Raw genomic sequence first — 21,322 nt, 5'->3', positions numbered from 1 at the left:
GCCACCCACAGGTGCACAAAAACATACATTAGGGGCACAGGGTTGTACCCCCACCCATGGGTGCCATAAGGGTATCCCATGAATCTGTACACCAAACCAAAAACAGGAAGAGCTGCACTGCCAGGAGTCCCACATGGACCCATGGGCAGAAAACGATACAGAACACAATTAAAAAAGGACTACAGGACAAGGACAATGCATTTCCAGCATCACACTCCTTCACTACCCGATCCTGCGAACCATGTTTTGCAACAGCGTCCGCCGCAGCAAAATTGTCGTAGTGCTCGCATACACCAGTCGCACACCACTGTCTTCTTCCACCTAAACAAATATATTGTATGTTCCGCTTCTCTCTCCCCTACCATTTCCATCCCTTCTTCCCACCACCACATGGCGTACATTATGTTTCTCAATCCCTTTTGGCGCTGCACTGTCCTCTGATACACCATGGCGGTGTTTCCCAAAAACTCTGACGCACAGCACGCTTCCCTCCAGTCAACCACCATCTGCGTCAAAGTTCGCCGACAGCACGCCGTACCGCAAGCCAATGAGAATTCTGTCCGTGGAATTAACAGGGAAATGGGTCCGCGGAGCGGAGCCAAATATCACAAATGTTTTGAGACATACATTTCAGTTATTTGAAACAAAAGTACTGGTCGGATTTTCACCAAACACACAAAAGCACGCTTTCTGAACCAAGCCCCCGCTCCTGCTGCAATTTGGTGAAAATCCGTCCAGCCGTTCGGGCTGTAGCCGCGCGCAATGTTTTTGCCCATTCAGTCTATGGAAAACTAAATATTTTTGGGACCCCACTATAACTTTTCCCCTGTTGCACGAAACCTCACCAAACATGCCGGAAAAATCCAGAGCGGTCTTCTATGGGTTTAGCAACTTAACCATAACTACACAGCCACTACCGCAGGCCGTGTAATATATATATACTTTATACTACACTTGGAGCACAAGATGTGAAATGATATGACAACCGTGGATATATATATTCTTTACGCTTGAATAACATGCAATCAGGATGTTATGTCCCGAGCCTACAAGTATGAACTTTCATGAAAAACGGCAATTTTGTCTCATTTGTGTGTGCGAGCTGGATAGGAACATGGGATAGGCCACATTACTGAGTGGCCCTTCATATTAGCGTTTGGTGACCCACTACCCTTGATTGCAGCCATACAGGTCATAGATGACCAAAGAGTATAGGTAATCATATTCACGGACTATCACACTTTCTACTGTCCTCAGACATCTTAAACATTGCGGGATTCATCAGGTTACATTAATCGAAAAATAGAAATAACTACTTTTCCCACATTATTTTCCTCCGTAAATAGCACAATCCAAATGACGATACTTTGTGTCGTTCTTGAATGTAAAAGGACGAGAATTATGCAGATAAGATGTTAATCTGTATTTCTAGTAATTTTGGCCATCATGGTTGCGGATATATCGGACATTTTACAATGCAGATGTACATATGTGAATTGAATACTAGGAGGAATAATACTGTTGCCAATGTAATCATATGGTAGTGGAAAATGTCTGAAAAGTAAGCCCCGATATACCTATGGGGTTTTGAATGAGTCCCTTGTTTGTGGTGGGAGGGAGAATGGAATAAAGGTGTGTCTAGAATGTAAACAAGATCATGTGACCAAGCTACAAGGCGTAGCGAAACGCCTCATCTGTGGAGCGCCTTTGCCAGGCGGGGCGTGGGATGGAGGTTTTTTGAATGACATTGTTTTTAAACTGAATTTTTTGATAAATAAAGCTCAACATTTTTTACTCCATTTGGATCCTGGTGCAGTCTGTGGTTTTGAGCGGGGAGCCTACATTCAGAATCCCACTCCGTGAGTGCGGCTCAATATCACTCCGTGAGTCGGAGTGAAAATATTGGAAATGTGTTCGCGCTGAAGTGTCTCAGCGTGGAGCGGGCACCAACTGCAAATCATCACTAAACAGCGACCGAAGCACGCGGCATGACATTATGAAGACTTTAACGTCCCGAAGCAGCTCGAAACGGAACCTCTTTAAAGGACTACGGCAACGCTGTTGGAGGCTGAAACCAGAGTAACGGTAACCGGCGGGGACGCGGAACTGATTCGTCGGAGGACGCGGTGAGGCGTTAACTGCACCGGTGAGTGTTCCTGTCTTTAGCCACCCAATACGCTTCGAGAAAACTTTCTTGTACCACAGTCTGAGGTGATGGTCCGTTTTACTGTTGTGCAGTTCCAACAAGAGTGAAATTACATTTAAGTCGGAACTCTATCAAATCGGACGGAGTGTCCGAGGCCATATGACTCTCCGGCTCTACCACTTTGCACCATCATACTCGCTTCATATTATTTTTGACCCGGGTTAGCAGCTGGTTATTTTTTCCGGCTGAGCAAAAACTTCCTCCCATAATGGCAAACGCCTTAGCCACAAAGGAGGCTTCTGGAAGGGAATTGGCATCCATTTTATTTAATGAAACATTAAAGACCTCAACGGCTACAGCAAAAAGTAAATCACCACCTTCCATAGAGGCGAATGAAATCACACTTTTAAAGGAACTTGAAAAACTGTCTAAAAAGGAAATCAGTAAATGGTGGGAGGAGCATTTGCTCTAGAATTATATTGATGTTAAAAGGATCCCAAGAGGGTTAAGAATGTTGACTACCCCCTCATTCGAGGAACAAGATCCCGAAATGTTAGAAGAGTGGGGTGCAGCTACGAACTATTGCTCAAAAAATCTACTTGAAATTCTGGTGAAATATGCAGGAAACGATACGAAAAGAATACTCATTAAAATCACTGAGATTGAAAAGAAACTGGAGAAACTGAAATTAAGTGAAGACGTAATGAAATTGAAAATAAATATTGACAAAAACCTCATAACCTATGAAGAAGAAATACAACAAAGAAAACAACGTAAATTCCTAAGGGATAAAGAGGACTACGGAAATGGCAAAGTGTACACGTTCACCAGACGCTTTGATCAAATGAGAATTCTGACAAAAACTAATAAAGCACCAATGAATGGGAATAAAACTGGCACCTCCAATGAGGAATCTGCGGCCTCAGAATCAGATGTTACTGAAAATGTGATTGAAGAGCCCCAGTACGCTTTAATTTTTTAGAAGAGATGCGCTTGCTTTGTCAGGATGGGAGGACAAGCAAGCAACCCGGGAGAGGAAAAAATCCGGGGTCAAGGAAGATGAGGCAAACAAAAACGAGGAGGGGCCAAAGGGGCAAACATGGCAACAAAGAACATGTCAGGGAGATCACTGCGCTCTGGGAAATAAATGAGAAGGCCCTAGAAGCGAGTGTACAAATGTCAATCGTCAATCTAGCCAAGAATGTACTAACTAATGCACAGCGTCAAGTACTCAGTTTGGGCCTTAATTTGTGTCCTGCATAGGAGTTTGATTATCCTCAAACTAGAATCGATCTTGATAAATATATTTGCAAAATTAAATTAAAGACATTTTTTGCAATGAATCCCCCGAAAGAAAAACAGAAACTGATACAAGAAGGAAGAACAGAAATTTCAAAACAGGATTTGAACACTCTATCCACACTTGTGTTCCTACAAACAGGTGGAGAAGACATCTCGAAAGAAGTGGAGATCAATCCAGACGAACTGGATGTCAATATGGAATGGTATAAAACAAGTAAACTTAGAAATAAATCCAAATTCAACCCACCTATCATCATGGGGAGTACTATAGAGACATTCCAAAGTCTGGTCATTGAAGATCTCAAGAAAATTAGATGTAAAGAGGCGAAAACATTCAAACCAAATATGGGCAATGAATATCTCAAATCTCTAAAGGAATTAAACCTCCTACCTAACTGAATTATTAAATCATCGTACAAAGGCTGTAATATTGTACTTATGGACAGGGATCAGTATGTACATGAGGCCAATAGACAACTTAATGACAGAACCTGTTATGAGAAATGAACAGAGAATCTGATGCCTAAATTGGAATTAACAGTGCAGGAATTTCTTAAAGAATGGTCAAACAAAGGAATGTTGGAAGATCTAGATGTGCGGTTCCTTTACAAATCCCACTCTATTACACCCAAAATATATACCTCCTTCCTAAAATCCATAAATGTGCCTCTAAACCCCCAGGTAGACCCATTGTCACGCTAACAGGCTCATTATTAGAAAACATGTCAAAATACATCGACGAATGTCTCTTTCCCTTTGTTTTAACATTACCATCATACTTGAGGGATACAAAGGACTTTTTGTGAGAGTTAATGAGCTACCATATGTCCCTGATTTTCTATTAGTCACTATGGACGTTGTTTCCCTGTATACATCTATTACACATGTACAAGGAATGAAGGCTTGTGAGTATTTTTTGAACACTAGATCTTTAAACTATACTCGACATTCTGAAATGATCATGGCCATGATCCACATGTGTCTAACCAACAATGTATTTTTATTCAACCAAAAATACTATAGACAAAAACAGGGAACTGCCATGGGCACGACTTTCGCCCCATCCTATGCTAATTTGGCCATGGTTTATTGGGAGAAACATGAGGCATGGAAGTAAGAATATGGAAATTTCACAAGCAAGGTGATCATGTGGCAGCGATACATTGATGACCTCTTCATTATCTGGAAGGGCACTTCTGAAGAATGGTTTGGCTTTGTGAAACTGTTGAACATCAACAGCTACAATTTACAATTTACGTAAGCACACAGTCCTAAAGAGGTGGTCTTTTTGGATGTGACAGTCTACATAGAAGATGGTAAAATTAAGACCAAATTGTTTCGGAAACTGACTGGGGTGAATGCTCCATTGCATGCAAAAAGTGCACACAGTCAAAATCTTATTTGGAGCATACCCTACGGCGAGTTCATACGATTGCGAAGAAACTGCTCTGAGATGAGCAGCTACGATGAGGAAAGCAAAGTGACAGCATGGGGCTTCAAGAAACAGCAGTACCTGAAACAAATTATTCAACGTGCTTACCTCAAAGCAAGGCAGAGTGATAGATCGTTGTTGTTACTGGATAATGCAAAGAAAATCCCCAGTTCGGGGGAAGATGAAACAACTCGCCTCATACTAACATATGGTCACTCAGCTAAAACAATTAAAACCATCATTCGGAAACATTGGACGACATTAGTGGTAGATACAGATCTAAGACAACTACTGGGGAGCTACCCCACCTTTGCATTCCGAAAGTGTCCATCCATTAATGACAAATTGGTCAGCAGCTACATGACACCTGAAGTAACTCCCAGTCAATCAACCTGGCTAAATCGTAGGAACAAGGGCTTCTACAAATGCACAAAATGCAAGATATGCACTTTTGCAGATGAGTGCTCAAGTTATCTACACCCTGTACTGAAGAAAACCATCACGATCACTGAAAGAATTACATGTGAATCAGAGTACATAGTGTATGCACTCAAATGCACTTGCAAGAAATGGTACATTGGCAGCACTAAGTGCAAATAGAAAATACGTATCCAACAGCAAATCAGGGCGATTAAAAATTGTGACTTTACATACCCTATAGCCAAACACTTCTGGGAGAAGCACGAAGGGAACCTTTGTGATTTTTCATTTATGGGGCTACAGCAAATCAACATTGGGCTGAGGGGAGGAAATAGAGAAAAACAATTGAGACAGCAAGAAAAGCGCTATATTATTGACTTTGAGAGTAAGATCCCTCTAGGCCATAATATAGACGAGGAGCTGTATACATTTCTGGGTGAATAATTTAAGGAACCTAGTATTGTACCGGTGATATATATTTTTTTGCATAAACCATGAGTAATTTGGCACAATTGTGGGCTGTTACCTGCTTAGATGGAATTAATCACTGCAGTTTGGTAATGATGGATAACCCATTCTCTCACACTGTTGTTGATTTTAATTGTTCTTGTAAACATTTTTAATACTCCTGCCCTTATAAAATTGATTGATTGGAGGCAGAGAGCTTTTTAGTGGCTACATCAGACACACTGTAGGATTCCATATATTCCCTTTTCCCCCTTTGTGGGTTATATCTTGTACCATTTGGGGTTTTTGAAGATGGGCATTGGGCCCCCAAGAGGGCAATAAATTGAAACATAGTTATTCAATCTGGGGACTCTAATGTAGGGCAGGTATTGGAAAGAGGTAATGCACTACGCACTTTATACTACACTTGGAGCACAAGATGTGAAGTGATATGACAACCGTGGATATATATATTCTTTACGCTTGAATAACATGCAATCAGGATGTTATGTCCCGAGCCTAAAAGTGTGAACTTTCATGAAAAACGGCAATTTTGTCTCATTTGTGTGGGCTAGCTGGATAGGAACATGGGATAGGCCACGTTACTGAGTGGCCCTTCATATTAGCGTTTGGTGACCCACTACACTTGATTGCAGCCATACAGGTCATAGATGACCAAAGAGTATAGGTAATCATATTCACGGACTATCACACTTTCTCCTGTCCTCAGACATCTTAAACATCGCGGGATTCATCAGGTTACATTAATCAAAAAATAGAAATAACTACTTTTTCCACATTATTTTCCTCCGTAAATAGCACAATCCAAATGACGATACTTTTTGTCGTTCTTGAATGTAAAAGGACGAGATTTATGCAGATAAGATGTTAATCTGTATTTCTAGTAATTTTGGCCATCATGGTTGCGGATATATCGGACATTTGACAATGCAGATGTACATATGTGAATTGAATACTAGGAGGAATAATACTGTTGCCAATGTAATCATATGGTAGTGGAAAATGTCTGAAAAGTAAGCCCCGATATACCTGTGGGGTTTTGAATGAGTCCCTTGTTTGTTTCGATGCCCACCATGTGGTGGGAGGGGGAATAGAATAAAGGTGTGTCTAGAATGTAAACAAGATCATGTGACCAAGCTACAAGGCGTAGCGAAACGCGTCATCTGTGGAGCGCCTTTGCCAGGCGGGGCGTGGGATGGAGGTTTTTTGAATGACATTGTTTTTAAACTTAATTTTTTGATAAATAAAGCTCAACATTTTTTACTCCATTTGGATCCTGGTGCAGTCTGTGGTTTTGAGAGGGGAGCCTACATTCGTAATCCCACTCCGTGAGTGCGGCTCAATATCTCTCCGTGAGTCGGAGTGAAAATATTGGAAATATATATATGTATATATATATATATTACTTTAAGGGTAGTAAAAGGTTTAATGGGTAATACTGACATACATACCAATAGTATAAGCAAAGGTGATAACCTATCATGTGGTGGAAAAGTGGATGTGCAGATATGTATATATACGTCATAATAAAATGGGCATTTTTATCCTTAGGATATGCGCTAAGGCATCAGACGCAGGTTGTATGCCTCAAAGCCCCCAGAAACTTCAGGTCAAGTATTTAAATTAGTACAAGGCAAAGGTTTTATCTAGGGTTCCGGGCAAGGTAAGAGGCAACATTCCCCATTTGCCACTTTGTGGCAAACCGGACTGTCACAAAAGGGAATTAGCATACTGCATTTTTAGACCCAAGCAAAGCCTACCATTTGTGGCCCTGCTAGATTTGTCCGAATACACAGCTCTGATTTATATGTTTCATGATAGTTTGTCTATGGCAAAGCATCAAGGGGTTGTCTTATGAACATTTTTAGATGCAAATTGCAAACCATGATCTGACTCAAGGAAATTACATTGTCAGATAGATAAAAGGATGCATAGTATACATACCAAGATTGGCAACGTGTATCAACCACAGCTTATTCCTCGTGTCCTGTGGCATAGGTTCAGTGCTACATTTGTTTTGAGACTCCTCAGCCCTCTGGCTTCCAAGTCGGGTATTGGTGTTACAACTGCCTTCAATAAGACATGCAACTACTGTGCAACCACTCCATCGCACCCTAGAAACCTCATCCCTTCCGAGCCGGAGAAGTCTGTCCAATCTCAGAAAGGCTTTAGCGTATGAGGTATGGATCCGTTGGAAGTCCTTTTTCTTGAATTTTTCTTTGTCATGTGCTACAGAAGAAAAGGCACGTTCGATCTCCAGCAAGTTCTGGTGGGCAACTGTCTCGTACGCAGTGACAAGAAGTCTTTCATCTTCGCTCAATCTGTAAGAAGGGTCCACTTTAGAAATGTTGTCCAGAATGAAAATGGGAAGCTCTGCTGAAGCCATTTTGGCAGCAGAAGTCCCATGGAATCCATCAAAAACACCAATGAAGCATGTATTTGGCCGATTTCCATAGTTTTCGACGACTGTAAAATCATCCTCCATGTTGGATTTCCAGGCAGAGTTCTGGTCTTGACAGATGGCAATTGCTTTTATAAACTGGTTCCTAACATTCGTTTCATAGACAGGTGAGCTACCAATATTCTGTACATCCTCTTTTTGGGTGTAGCGTGCAGAGGACATAAGTGTTTCCTTGAGAAGCTCGTATGAGCTGTCAATCTTTTGTTTCTCTCTTTCATTATAGTTGGATGACTTGATGAGCTTGGACATTACCTCCTGTCGCCGGAAGGCAAGAGATTTCATGTCCGTCGGCGCCTTCTTTTGGTCATAGCCAAGTATAGTGAGAGCTCGGTGCTGCTGTTTGTGGTAGTAAATTAGATACAGTGGATAGGTTTCTTTGCATATTGAACATATAATGGGAATTTCCCGGAGGTCAGTCCTTGTGAGCTCTTTGCTATCCTGATCCCATTCTTGTAATCTCTCCGGGCACTGAATGCTAGACAAGGATGACTCGGATATGCTGGATAACCTTGTTTTTGCCCTGCAAAGAAGCATTAAAGCATTAATACAAGTAAGAAATTGCAATATTCCCTTTCAGACCATAACACAACTTATTGGTTGCTATGTAAAAATGTTCTCTCAATTTGAAAATAGCACAACATGCATGTGCTTTGTTAGCTTTATACTATAGTGAGTTTCTCTATCTTTAATGTATATTCACAGTATGTAGTGATGCGTGTGATGTAGTGACCACGTGGTCATAATCACATGGACCTGGGCGTGTCATCCAAACCAGGTCATACTTGGAGAGTTACATTCGCAGGACACGTCACACTGCCTATTTTTTAACTCCAACTTACAAGGATTGCACCTCCCAGAATTTCCCTGGGGAGTGTCAACTACGGATCTGAAAAGAGAGGGACAAAGGAGAAACTGTAGTCAGGTCCCTAAGGTTAGGAGGAACATGAGAGAACGTGGTCCTGGCCCAAGTTATCTGGCTGGAAAACTACTCTCAGGAGAACTACATCTCTCAAAATCTCACTCTTCTACAGAAGAATAATAGGAAGTGTAAGGAAGGCATAGTATCAACCATTGAATACAGACACAAGTGATAACAGTTCAATGGTGTTTATTTAACTTCAAATGGGTTGGTTGAACGCCTATATAAACCTAAATCTAGGGATGGGAGCAAGCTATGACTATGAAATAATAATAACGCAGTCCTAGTCAAGTCTCTGCCAAATAAAAGGCCCTATACTAATAAACCTATTGCCAATCCTTACTTCTAAATACAAAAGGTGGTGGGACAATGTCAGGATGGTTGATCAGTTGGCTTCCCTTCCCCATTTTCTTAGCACGGAGCAAAGAGGGCAGCATCGTGCTTCGCACACACTATGGCTGCTTTGCCACGAGGTTACAGTCCAAAGCACAGACATCAGGGCCTTCTGCCAAAGCCTCTTTTCCAATAACAGTCTCTTACTGCAGAGGTTCTGTTGTATCAAACGGTATTTGCCTATTTGACCTAAAACAATTGATCTAATGACCAATTTGATCGAATTTTGCATGGGTGATTTGGCCTTCGGGGCAATTTGGTCGCATATTTTGCAAAATACCAACCCTGGAGAGCAGGGGTTGCCGGGCTGTCCCCCGCTTCCTTAAAATTGGAGGCGGGGCCAAAAAAAAAGAAAGAAAAAGGAATATGCGTTTAAATTGGGGCCCGAGCAGATACATTGTGGTCAGTTTGCTGCGTTAAAAAATAATCAGTCGGGGGGGCGCTGTTGCGCTGAAACAAGATGGCCGCTTGAACGTCTCGCTCCGGACTGGAGTGATCGATCCTGATTAACACCGCCCGTCGCTGCATGTGACCCTGCAGGGCCACCTCCAATCCTCAGTGAGCCTTACCGCTGTGGCTGTGCCGCGTCTGGAGCCTCTGCGTGCCCTGAGGACGGGGCTGCGCCTCCTTCCCCTGACTGCGGCTGTGGCCTCCCGCTCTCCCCGCCCTACGGCTCCGGCGGCATCAGCTCTCCTATCCACCTGAAGTCGCTTTCCCTCCCCCCCCGCCGCTCCTCCACTCCATCAGACGACGACACCGGAGTGCTCAAAGGTAAGGGGCGTGTGAGGGGGGGTGTGCCTGGCTACTGTGGCCCCTGACCAGAGACTCACTCTCTCTCCTGTTTCGTGAGTGGGCTCCCTGCACACGGGCCGGCGCCGTCGCTGGGCCTGATGCGGTACTGACCCCCCCACGCCTGCCTGGGTCCCGCCTGCCTGCTGACATTGCTGACCCCACCTGAGGCCGATTGGGGGGCCCCGAACACCGAGACCCGCCGGACCACGGTACATTCTCCACGGCAACACACCCTGTTGTTGTCTGCGTCCTGGAGCTGCAGAGTCGTGGCACACATAACACTAATGCCCCCACGGGCTCAACTGGAGCACCACACCTGCCACTGTGTCTTTCATTGCCTGGTCACGCTTGGCCTGACACGGGCGGCCCTCCAGCCCCCCTCCTGCGGTCTCCCCTCGCCACCAATTTCTACAACATCTGCCCACCAGCCCCCGAGGGGTCATAGCCTCTTCTACTCTTCACCACCCGGGCTGTTGGTGAGCCCACTAGTTGCCCCACGCCTGCACTGACCCTGTACAGGCATCGGCCCTGGTGATCTGGGGAACGGTCCTCACACTAATATCAAGTTCTCATATCTCCCCCTTCCTTTTCCTCCGATACTGCCAGGATGACCAAAGGGGGCGCGAGGAAGCAGAGCTCCATCAACATGTTCGCAAAGGCTGCGGTGAGATCACCTGGGGAGGCTGCCGAGCAGGCCCCTACTGCCCCGTCCGACGCAGCCCCGGAGTCCCAAAATATGATGGACTTTATACGGGAGGGTTTCACTGCTCTTCACTCAAAATTAGACGATATGAACGGCACTATATCTTCTATCAAGGCCCACATTGAGAGGACTGACAGCCGGGTATCGGAGGTTGAGACGCGGGTCGGCTCCGCTGAGGATGCGCTGGGGGCCCTACGTTCCGAGGTTGCCGCTCTCTCCAACAGTGTCCTCGAGGTGGAAAAGAAAAACGAAGATTTGGAATCCCGCTTGAGGAGCAACAATCTCCGCATTATCGGGGTTCCCGAGGATGAAATCCATGAGCCAATGGAGGACTTTATTCAGCGCACACTGCTGTCGCTCCTCGACGAGCCTGAGCTTTCCCCACACTTCGCAATTGAGCGGGCACACCGCGCTCTGGTGGCTAAACCTAAGCCCGGCGCCCCACCTCGGCCCATCATAGCTCGTGTGCTGAACTACCATGACCGTGACGCCCTCCTCAGGGCCGCAAGACACAAAGGCGAGCTATTACTGGGTGGCGCAAGGATTCATCTTTACCCGGACTTCTCAACGGCCGTCCAGCGGGAACGCAAGACCTTCCAGGCGGTGAAACGCAGGCTGCGAGACCACTCAATCAAATATGCTATGCTCTATCCTGCCAAGCTCCGCATAGAGCATGCCAACCAGGTGTTGTTCTTCACGATTCCAGAGGAGGCCTCCAAATTCATTGACAAACACTTCCTTGGCTGATCCTTCTCCTCTGACCTCGATTCAGCAGTTATCCTAGGTTCCCGACGGGGAGCGCCCGGGCCCTTCCGCCTTCCCGCTCCGGGGCCACGCTGATCCTTCATCCCGTAGACTGCTTGTTCAGTTCAACTTACAGAGTCCTCCCGGATCGCCATGTGCGAGTACTTTGCCCAAGCTACATGTGACTTCTATTGTGGGCATCTTATGTTCTACTTGCTCTGCTGCAACCCGGAGCGATACGGCCAGTCAGGCCCACAGGCCCCCAGGCGCTGATGCCTTTGTTTTGGTTTTGTCTGCAAGGGGTTGGGCTTGTCATCCCTCTGTTTGGGTGGGGGGTGTGGGTGGGGGTGGGTCATGTTGGGGTTTTTGTTATTGAAAAGTTAGCGCTGGCAGCGAAGGCGGAATGTGCTAAGGCACTCTGGAACTGTTGTCGTAGGACAGCGAATCCGACCCTTTGGTCATTGACATTCTTCTCATCCCAAACGCCACCACACTGTGATTGAGAGTGCCCTGACCTTTATGAGCTGGAACGTACGGGGACTGGGTAATTACAGAAAGATGAGGCAGCTCCAGTTGCAGGCCGAGCGCCACGGTTCAAAGATTCTCTTTTTACAAGAGACTCATGCCCGTTCCGAACAATGCATGCGTTTCGCCAAATCCTGGGGCCCCCATAGGTTTTTCACCGACTACTCCACTCAAAGCCGGGGAGTCATGACCCTCATTCACAAGAGCCTCCATTTTACCCTCATTTCCTCGACAATCGACCCCCAAGGCAGATATGTACTGCTCCATGCCATGCTACACCACAAGGAAGTGGTTCTTCTGAACATCTATGGCCCTAATCTGGATGACCCGGAATTTTATGTGCAGGTCACCTCCCTTCTCGATGGCTTTCCCCTTGTTCCAATCCTTTGGGGTGGAGACTTCAACACGATCTTCGATGTAGCTCTCGATAGATCAGGCTCCAGGCCCCGTCACCTCTCCAAGGCAGCTTACGCTGCACTGTTTTCCCTACCCCGTCTGGCCATGGTGGATGCATGGAGATTCTTCTACCCGGATTCCCGCATCTACTCTTTCTACTCCTCTGTTCATGATTCCTATTCTCGCATCGATAGATGGGTGATCTCTAACAAATTGGTTAAGAATGTAACCCAGTTAATGATCCTTCCCAGAACCCTGTCTGACCACTCTCCTGTTACCGTCACCGTCGACTGGGGTCTCGATCCCGCCCGTACCCACTACTGGAAATTGAAACCCCTCTCCTTACTGGACCCGGAGTTCTGCTCCAAGCTCGAGCTGTCGATTGAGGAGTTCTTCGAGAACAACACGGGCTCAGTAACGTCTCAGGCCACTCTGTGGGAGTCCTTCAAGGTTTATATTAGAGGGATTGCGTTGTCCAAGGAGAATGGGGTCCTTAAGTCGATCTGTAGAGACCTTGCCACCAGCGAATCTAGACTTTCGACCATGGAAGCTACATGCTCACTTCACTCTTCCCTGGGCAACCTGGCTGACATCGGGATGGAATTGGACAAGTTCCGTTCCCTTGCGGACTGTGAGCAGAGGTTCTTGGATAACCCGGGCATGGCAAGGAGGTATGGGGAAGGTGAGCGCCCCGGCCGATTTCTGGCTCGGTTGATCCGGCACGAGACGGGGTCCCCACACATCCTTGGGGTTGAGAGGCCTGATGGCTCCATGGCTGTCTCTTCACAGGATGTCAACAGGGAATTTTTCACATTCTGCGAAACCCTATATTCCAACACTGATGAGGTATCGGTGGCGGAGATCGACTCCTTTCTCGATGCCCTTCCTCTGTCAACTTTGTCTGCGGAGACCGCGGGTTCCCTCGACTCCCCTCTCACGCGGGAGGAGCTGTCGGACGCTATTGATTCCCTATCTTCGGGCCCCGTCGAATTTTACAAACATTTCAAGTGACAACTGCTCCCCCATTTGCTGGCTCTTTGGGAGGAGTCCGTGGAGGCCGGGGTACTCCCCCCTTCACTCCGTGAGGCTACAATCACAGTACTACTTAAATCTGGTAAACCCCCTTCGCAGTGCGATTCGTATCGCCCGCTCTCACTTATAAATTGCCATGTCAAGATATACGCCAAGGCTCTGGCTCTCCGGCTGGCTCCCTTCCTACCATCTATCATCCAACCTGACCAGGCTGGTTTTATCCCGGGTCGCTCTACCTCCCTGAACCTGAGGCGCCTATTCAACATTATTAACAGAATCAGCCCCGAGACGCACGCATTGGCTGCTACCCTTGACATGCAAAAGGCGTTCGACTCGGTTTCATGGAGGTATCTGTGGCGGGTCCTCGATGGTTGCAAATTCGGCCCCTCCTTCCTCTCCTGGATCAGGCTGCTTTACTCCGCTCCGGTTGCCAGGGTCCGCACCGGCGACCGTTGCTCCCCCCTTTTTAAGATCGCCAGAGGGATGAGACAGGGGTGCCCCTTCTCCCCCCTGGTCTTCGCTATAGCAATCGAGCCTTTTGCCGACATGCTCCGCCAACTCCACGCTCATAGGGGCCTCCGCTCTGCGGGACAGACGGACATAGTGTCCCTTTATGCGGATGACGCGTTGTTGTTTGTGCGCTCTCCTTCCACCAACTTACCCCCTATACTAGAGGACATCATTCGGTTTGGTCGAATTTCGGGCCTTAAAGTGAATTGCTCGAAATCCACTCTTTTCCCGCTCACGGAATGCACTTCTCCTCCCCCCGACACCCTCGGTTTCACATGGGCCCAATCCACATTTACCTACTTGGGGACAGTGGTGGCGCGCCAGCGGGTGCTGACCTTCCAGGAAAACTATCAGAAGTATCTCACACACTTGACAGCTAAGATCCAGGTCTGGAATAAACTCCCGATTTCTTTGGCTGGCAGGATAGCTCTGCTGAAAATGGTGGCGTTGCCCCAGTTGCTTTACAGTTTCACCAACATACCCTTGTGGCCAGGGGTGGGCTTCTTTCGCGACTTGACCCGCACCGTGAATTCCTTCCTTTGGCACTCGGGTGCGGTTCGCCTTAAAATCGGTACCCTTTCCACTCCCATGTCTAACGGGGGTTTCGGTGCCCCTGACTTTCTTAAATACTGGCTGGTGCCCAAATCCAATATACTTCTTACTGGTTTAATACTATGGATCCCCCCCCGCATGTCCGACTTGAGAGGCTTGCGGTATCTGACCGGGACATCCGCTCCTTGGTGTTACAACCCGCTCCCTTGGTACAGGACTCACAGAGCCCGGTCGCCTGCACAGCCATCGCACTGGCTAAAATGTGGAAGCTGATGGGAACTACCTATGCCTTCCACGGTAATCTCCCTCTTTGGAATTTTCTCCCTGGGGTCCTGCGGGTTCCACCGGGCACGGTTCGCCGCTGGGCGGACGCGGGCTACGAGCTGCTATGTGACGTGTTTGACCAGGGTGTATTCGTTGAGTGGCCCGATCTCCCCTTGCCCTTGAGAAGCGACCAGTGTGTATGGCTCCAATATACATCCCTTCGTAGGACCCTTAAGCGTAATTACCAAACGTTCCCTGCATTGCCACCAGACGACCCTGCCATTGAGGAGCTCTTCTCCCCCGGCCCCACGAGGGGTAAGATCTCTAGGTTATATACTATGCTACAATCCAGATCTGTCCCAGACTTTGCTAAACTGAAACGCGCTTGGGAGACAGACCTCGGTGTTGAGTTGTCGGATGAACGCTGGGCACACCTATGCGAACGCACACATCGTGTTTCCTTCAACTCCCGGTTTAAACTCATTCAATTCAAAGTGCTTCACAGGTTTCACCACACCCCGATCAGACTACATCGTATGTCCGGTGATCACCCTGCCAGCTGCCCCAGATGCGGCCGGGATGATGCCGACTATATTCACATGATCTGGTCCTGCCCCCGCCTCTCACAATTTTGGGAGGCTGTGTGTTCGACAGTATCCGCTGTGATTGACCACCCCATTGCTCTCTCCCCGGTGGTATGCCTTTTTCACGACCTACCAGGCCTCCCCCGTGATTCCAAGAAACTAGCTGGTCTCTGCCTGCTTCTTGCGGTGCGCTCCATCCTGCTCTGCTGGCTTCGCCCCTCACCTCCCACACACGCCCAATGGCTGAGAGCGGTCACGTGGGCCTCTGATTCTGAGGAAGCCTGGTCCCACATGTAACCCACCCACTCCAGACCTAGAAACATTTGGCTCAGGTTCCGCTCCTACATGTCTGACCTTGTCGAGACACCGGATGCCTCCCCCCCTCCCGCTTCCCCCACCAGCTTGGGTCCTCACCCCTATCATAGTTTCCTGTTGCCCTCTCCACGCTGTGACTGTGTTTTTTTTTTATTGTTTCACCATGTGTAGTAACCTCTGCGCACCTACTTTATGTACACTGTTTTCATACTGTAACTGCCTGACGCTGTTCGCCTGTGTTTTGCTGCCACGCTTTATAATAAAAAGAAGTTTTAAAAAATAAATAAATAAATAATCAGTCGAACACACCTAAACCTAACAAACAAAGTCTCAAAGTTCCATTCCTATTGGGATTTTTACATGCACAAGTTCTCGCTTTCAACAATGACGTGGGTCTCTCCCTTCAGGCTGAGACCTCCTTTTATCACAATGTTCTCACTTGGTCTCCCTTGTTCGGGCTCGGACCACAGATCTTTCTCGTTCGAGCTTGGATCCTCTTGATATCTCAATGTTTACATTTGGTCTCCCTCGTTCAAGCTCGGACCATGGACCTCCTTCGTTCAGGCTCGGATCCTCTTTTTACCAAAATCGAAGACTATCGAATGTGCAATGGGTTTTGCTTAAACCATCGCAGGACCACTTCGATTCACTTCACACAATTGTTTTCATTAATATTCTACTTTAATTCCTCTTGGTGGGAAACCTTACAGAGACCTTGGATTGAGCACATTCACAGTGCCTAACCACTCTGTCAATAGTATCGTATCTTGCCTTCTTAAGTTCAAACATTCATCACCAGTTTGGCTTTACTCGTGTCTTTCATCACACGCGTTCAACAATGTTTTTCCAGCACTCGTTATACAGTGTTGCTGCTTGCATCCTTGACTTTAACACAGACCGGTCTTGCATCGGTCTCCCCCACACACCGGCTGTGTTGATCTCTCTGGCGCTTCTTTGTTCTTGGAGCCAAGGATTATACCACAGTGGCTGCTACTGCTCTTCCTTGATTTGGTTAGTTACGCGGGAGGGTCCTTAGTATCTTCGACACACAATGCAGGATTCTTCAGTCTGGTTTCCTGGCCTTACGCTTTCTGCTTTGAAGGTTTTTTTAAAGTAACGGCGTCTGGCCGAAAAGTTTAAGGGTATTTCCCTTCTTACGAACTCTTCTGGGTTTGGCGTTTTTCTCCCCTCGTTCAGCTGCTAACTTGAAAACGCTGTTCCTTTGCGTGCTTTGCCCTGCTCAGTGTGCTCCCGTGAGTGTGACTTTTATTTGTGTGGGGAAGTGTAATGGAAGTCAGGTGTGAGTTATTCTCAGTAATTGCCTGACTTTGCCTGACCATAATAGCGGGACATATCAGGCACACTGCTCAGGGTGTGAGTCTGTGTTCTCCCAGTGCGGCCAGCGGTCCATGTAAAAGTGTTGGAGAAGGGAAAGGGGAGGTCAAGGTTCCAACATATCCACCCTGGTATAGGCAAGAGAGGGATTCTGTGTCTCACTCCCACTCCCTGAAGACCCCTCACCCAAGTGATCCTCCCTCACTGGTCCACTCCCAGGGTCTGGATCAAAAGGTGATAGCTATGCCCTGACCACCTGAGAGAGAGAGAGATCTGTGCAGAAGGATACCACGTCCCGCACTGTGGAGTAGCAAAGATGGCAGCCTCGGGACCCGCAGAATGGGAGAGGGACCTGAACAGCAACCACGGCATGGTGGGGGCACACAGGAGCTGAAAATGATGGGTGCAAGCATGAGGTGGAAGTTGAGCTGTGGCCTGCGAACATTGGAACCATTGGTGAGGGTCTCCTGGAAAACAGCCTGAGGGCACAGGGAACTTGTAGGTAAGTAGACTGTAGCGCTGCCTGCCCCAACTGCACCCAGAACAGTGGAACCTGGGCAGGAGGACATGGAGGTGGAGCACTCACGAGCGTGGGGTCGCTTGTTTTGGATAACATTTGGGTCGGCACACCAGTGCAACCAGCGTGGAACTGTTGACCAGCCCGCAGCCCCGCCAAGGAACTCGGCCCATTTGTCCTACATGACGGCCCTCTACAGGGAAACTCATCTGGGGATAAGTGTGTGGCATTGAGGCGCATGGAAGCAAAGTATCTCCTCTGTGGTGGGAGGCCAGTGCTGCTGGGGCTGGCATCCAACTGACATTGAGAGCTGCCTCATGAGCCTGAAACGACGCCACCCGGGCACCTATTGGCAGAGGTACTGGGGGCATAGTTTGCGGGAAGGACTGAGCCTTGAGCAGGGCAACCGTGGGGGTAGCGGTTGTGGCAGGGTGGGGGGTCACAGTGACTGCACTGATACGATTAGCAGCGACTATAAGGCGCTACTGGGCAGGGCGCACACCCTCAGTGGCCCGGAAACTAGGGGACAGCCCAGCACCGCATGGAGGCTGGCACAATAGGGGAGCGCCCGCAAAACCCCAAAGGTGCCAAGCATACCAGTTTCAATGCAGACACAGCAGCCTGCAGGAAGAGGCAGGGCGCCTCGGAATGATGACAGCGTAATTTTAGGAGTGCAGGTACAACAAACGAGACCACACTGAATGCACCTCACATTACAAGCAGTACTCCACTAACAAGCAACTGTAGGAGCCCTCCAGACAGGCCCAATCCGGAATATCGACAGCAAATACCTCAGAGAAGAACTTGAGAGCAAAACAGGGGACTGGCACTGTGCTGTGCAGTAGTCACACCGAGCACATGCCTGACAGACATCACAAGAACCAGACCAGACAAACCAAGATGGAGGCTTTTGCGCGAGTGCAAGCGCAATATAAATAAAATATAAATATCAATATTGAAAGGCGAAGGAGGCGGCAATGGCCCGAGAGAGGTTAGTTCCACCTGGACCGACACCAAGGCAGAAGAAAACCAGATCCTTAAATAAAGCCCTTGCAACACTACGGCCCACCGTGGAGAGAGGAATGGATGAAGTAACAATAGACGTGAGATAACTGCAGAAGGATATCCGAGCACTGGCAGAGAGGGTATAAGTAGTCAAGACGCAGGCTGGCGAAAATAAGCAGAATATTGCGGCGACCCTATTGGAGGTACAGGAGTTGAAAGTGAAGGTGGTGGTGCTGGAATACAGGGCTGAAAACGCAGAAGTAAGAGCGCGACGAAACAACATGCAGATACTGGGTCTTCCTGAGGGGACAGAGGGCAGAGACCCCACTACCTATGTGGAGAACATGCTGCTGCAGGAGGTGGGAGTTGGCTCAGGGATTTACAGTGGAACTCGCCCACCGGTCATTGGCTAGAAGGCCTCCCTCCACCAGGTGCTCCTCTGAGGCCTCTAATTGTGAACCTCCGTAATTACAGAGACAGAGAGGCAATCCTGCCATTTTCCAGACAAGGTGGTACTTTTGAAAGGAGGTCTGCCAAAATCACAGTATACCCAGACTATACACTTAAAGTGCAGAAACAGAGAGCTGCTTTCGGACGAGCGAATTTGAAATGCATGCTCATATACCCCTCGAGACTCAAGGTATTGCACATTGGCACCTCTCACTTCTTTGACAGGACGGCAGAGGTGCAGGCATGAATGGACACTCAGGAAGAGGTCAGAAGAGTCTTCGTAAGTAGCAGCGCAGCGACGGACAAACCGGAAGCCCCAGTAACCGGCAGTCGGGCAATGCTTAACTATCAATCGGCAGGAGGACGCAATGGCACACCTCACTGGTATGGTGGATACTGGGCCAGTGACCTTTGGGACTGCTGGGTGATCAGTTCACTAGCTGGAGCTCTAGTCCTTGCTGAGGACTCAGGTTCTATTTCATTTCGGAGGTACCTGGCCAAACGCCCCTTGCTGCTGTATTCAAGACTGGTCAGGGGGGTGGCTAAGTACTGGTCAAGCCTGAGAAGCAGCTGCGCCTGAACAGCCTAGGAGGTGCTGGGTATTGCTCTTTCCCTCTTCTTCAGTTTTCTTTTTTCTTTTTTAAGGGGATGTTTAGAGTGGGGGGTTGCTATATGTAGAGTTGAATAGCATGCTTATCTGTCCCGGGACCCGCCTTTCATCTGTATAGAAAAAGGCACAGCCAAGTGAGGACAGGCTTAGAGATAGTGGGAATAGGTGTAGGTGGCTCATGGGACGGGAGGAGGTGGGTGTGAGATCCCCACAGTTACTGACAGTGCGGGGGATGTGGTGGAAAGTGAAAGGGTGGGTATGATGTCAGTATACAGTTCTTTTGGCGCAGGATTTTTCATCGCCGTTTTTTTTGGGGGTGGGGTTAAAAATTAAATAAATATTTGTGGGTGAAAGGGAATCATTTTTAAAAAAGGGGGTTTGGGGAATAACCCCCCCAAAAAAACAAAAAAAAAGATGAGTTTTTTCGATAAAAAAACGGGGATGAAAAGTCCCGCGACGAAAAATCCCGCGGCAAAATAACGTAGAACCATGATGTCCAGACGAAGCAGGACTATTCAACTCTGATGAGTATGATCAAGGTGGTCTCCTAAAATGTCAGAGGGTTTAATAGCTACATGAAAAGCAACAGGATACATACATACCTGATTAGTAAGGGAATACAGGTGGCTCTTCTACAGGAGATGCATTTCCCAATGGCTAGACAGGCCATAATTGCTCAAAAGTGGGGGAGACTAGTGCACAGATCTCCATACTCAGCATACGCCTGGGGAACCCTAGTGTGGGTAGCCCCCTCTGTGCCATTTAGACCACTAGAATGCAAGTCTGACGAGGAGGGCAGGTTGACCATAGGGTAAAGATTCCTAGAGCAGAGAGAGATTTGCATAATTAATACATATGCACCCAATCATGACTCTTTGAGTTACTTTAGGTCATTGGGCCCACAACTAGCTCCATACAGAGGAGCCTTTTGGCTGTGGGCAGGAGACTTCAAGTGTACCCTGAACCCGGCTTTAGAAAGGCCAGATAGCAGAAACCATAGACGGACTCCACCGGCCAGGGCACTGGGAACATTATTGCAGGACCTGGGACTTTGTGACATATGGAGGCAGTTGCACGCATACGGAAGAGACTATTCTTATTACTCAAATCCACATGGCATGCACACATGTATAGATTACATGTTCACAGGCACTGAAAATCTGGGCGAGTTTGCAGCCACTGATTACAGCAGGGCCTTTGTGGGAATCCTTTAAGGTAGTGATGAGGGGGGAAAAAATCGTAAAGATGGGCAGAATACGGAGAGGGCTGATGCGTAATATCTGTAATACAGAGGCACAAATAGAGGTACTGGCATCGGGAGAGGGTTAATATGCGAAGCGGGAGAAGGAATGAATTGAGCTTAAGCAGACCTGCATCGCAGCATGGAAGCGTCTGGGTAAATACGATTTTAACAAATATACTGAAAGACTCCATGAAAGCGGAGATA

The 21,322-nt window shown here is 47.7% G+C and overlaps 1 protein-coding gene across 1 annotated transcript in view; it reads right to left on the bottom strand.

Annotated features, from left to right (window-relative positions):
• PP2D1 (protein phosphatase 2C like domain containing 1) overlaps positions 1–21,322 on the bottom strand; it is a 99,886-nt gene that overhangs the window by 60,617 nt on the left and 17,947 nt on the right. The window contains exon 2 of the mRNA XM_069648877.1: positions 7,713–8,749. Within this exon, the coding sequence (XP_069504978.1) occupies positions 7,713–8,749 (1,037 nt within the window). The remainder of the gene's footprint in view (positions 1–7,712; positions 8,750–21,322) is intronic.

This window comes from Ambystoma mexicanum, chromosome 2q (assembly GCF_040938575.1).
Source record: "Ambystoma mexicanum isolate Mex_15411 chromosome 2q, UKY_AmexF1_1, whole genome shotgun sequence".
Lineage (NCBI taxonomy): Eukaryota > Metazoa > Chordata > Amphibia > Caudata > Ambystomatidae > Ambystoma > Ambystoma mexicanum.
Note: the sequence above shows the minus strand (reverse complement) of the source record. Positions and strands in the feature narration are given on the sequence as shown.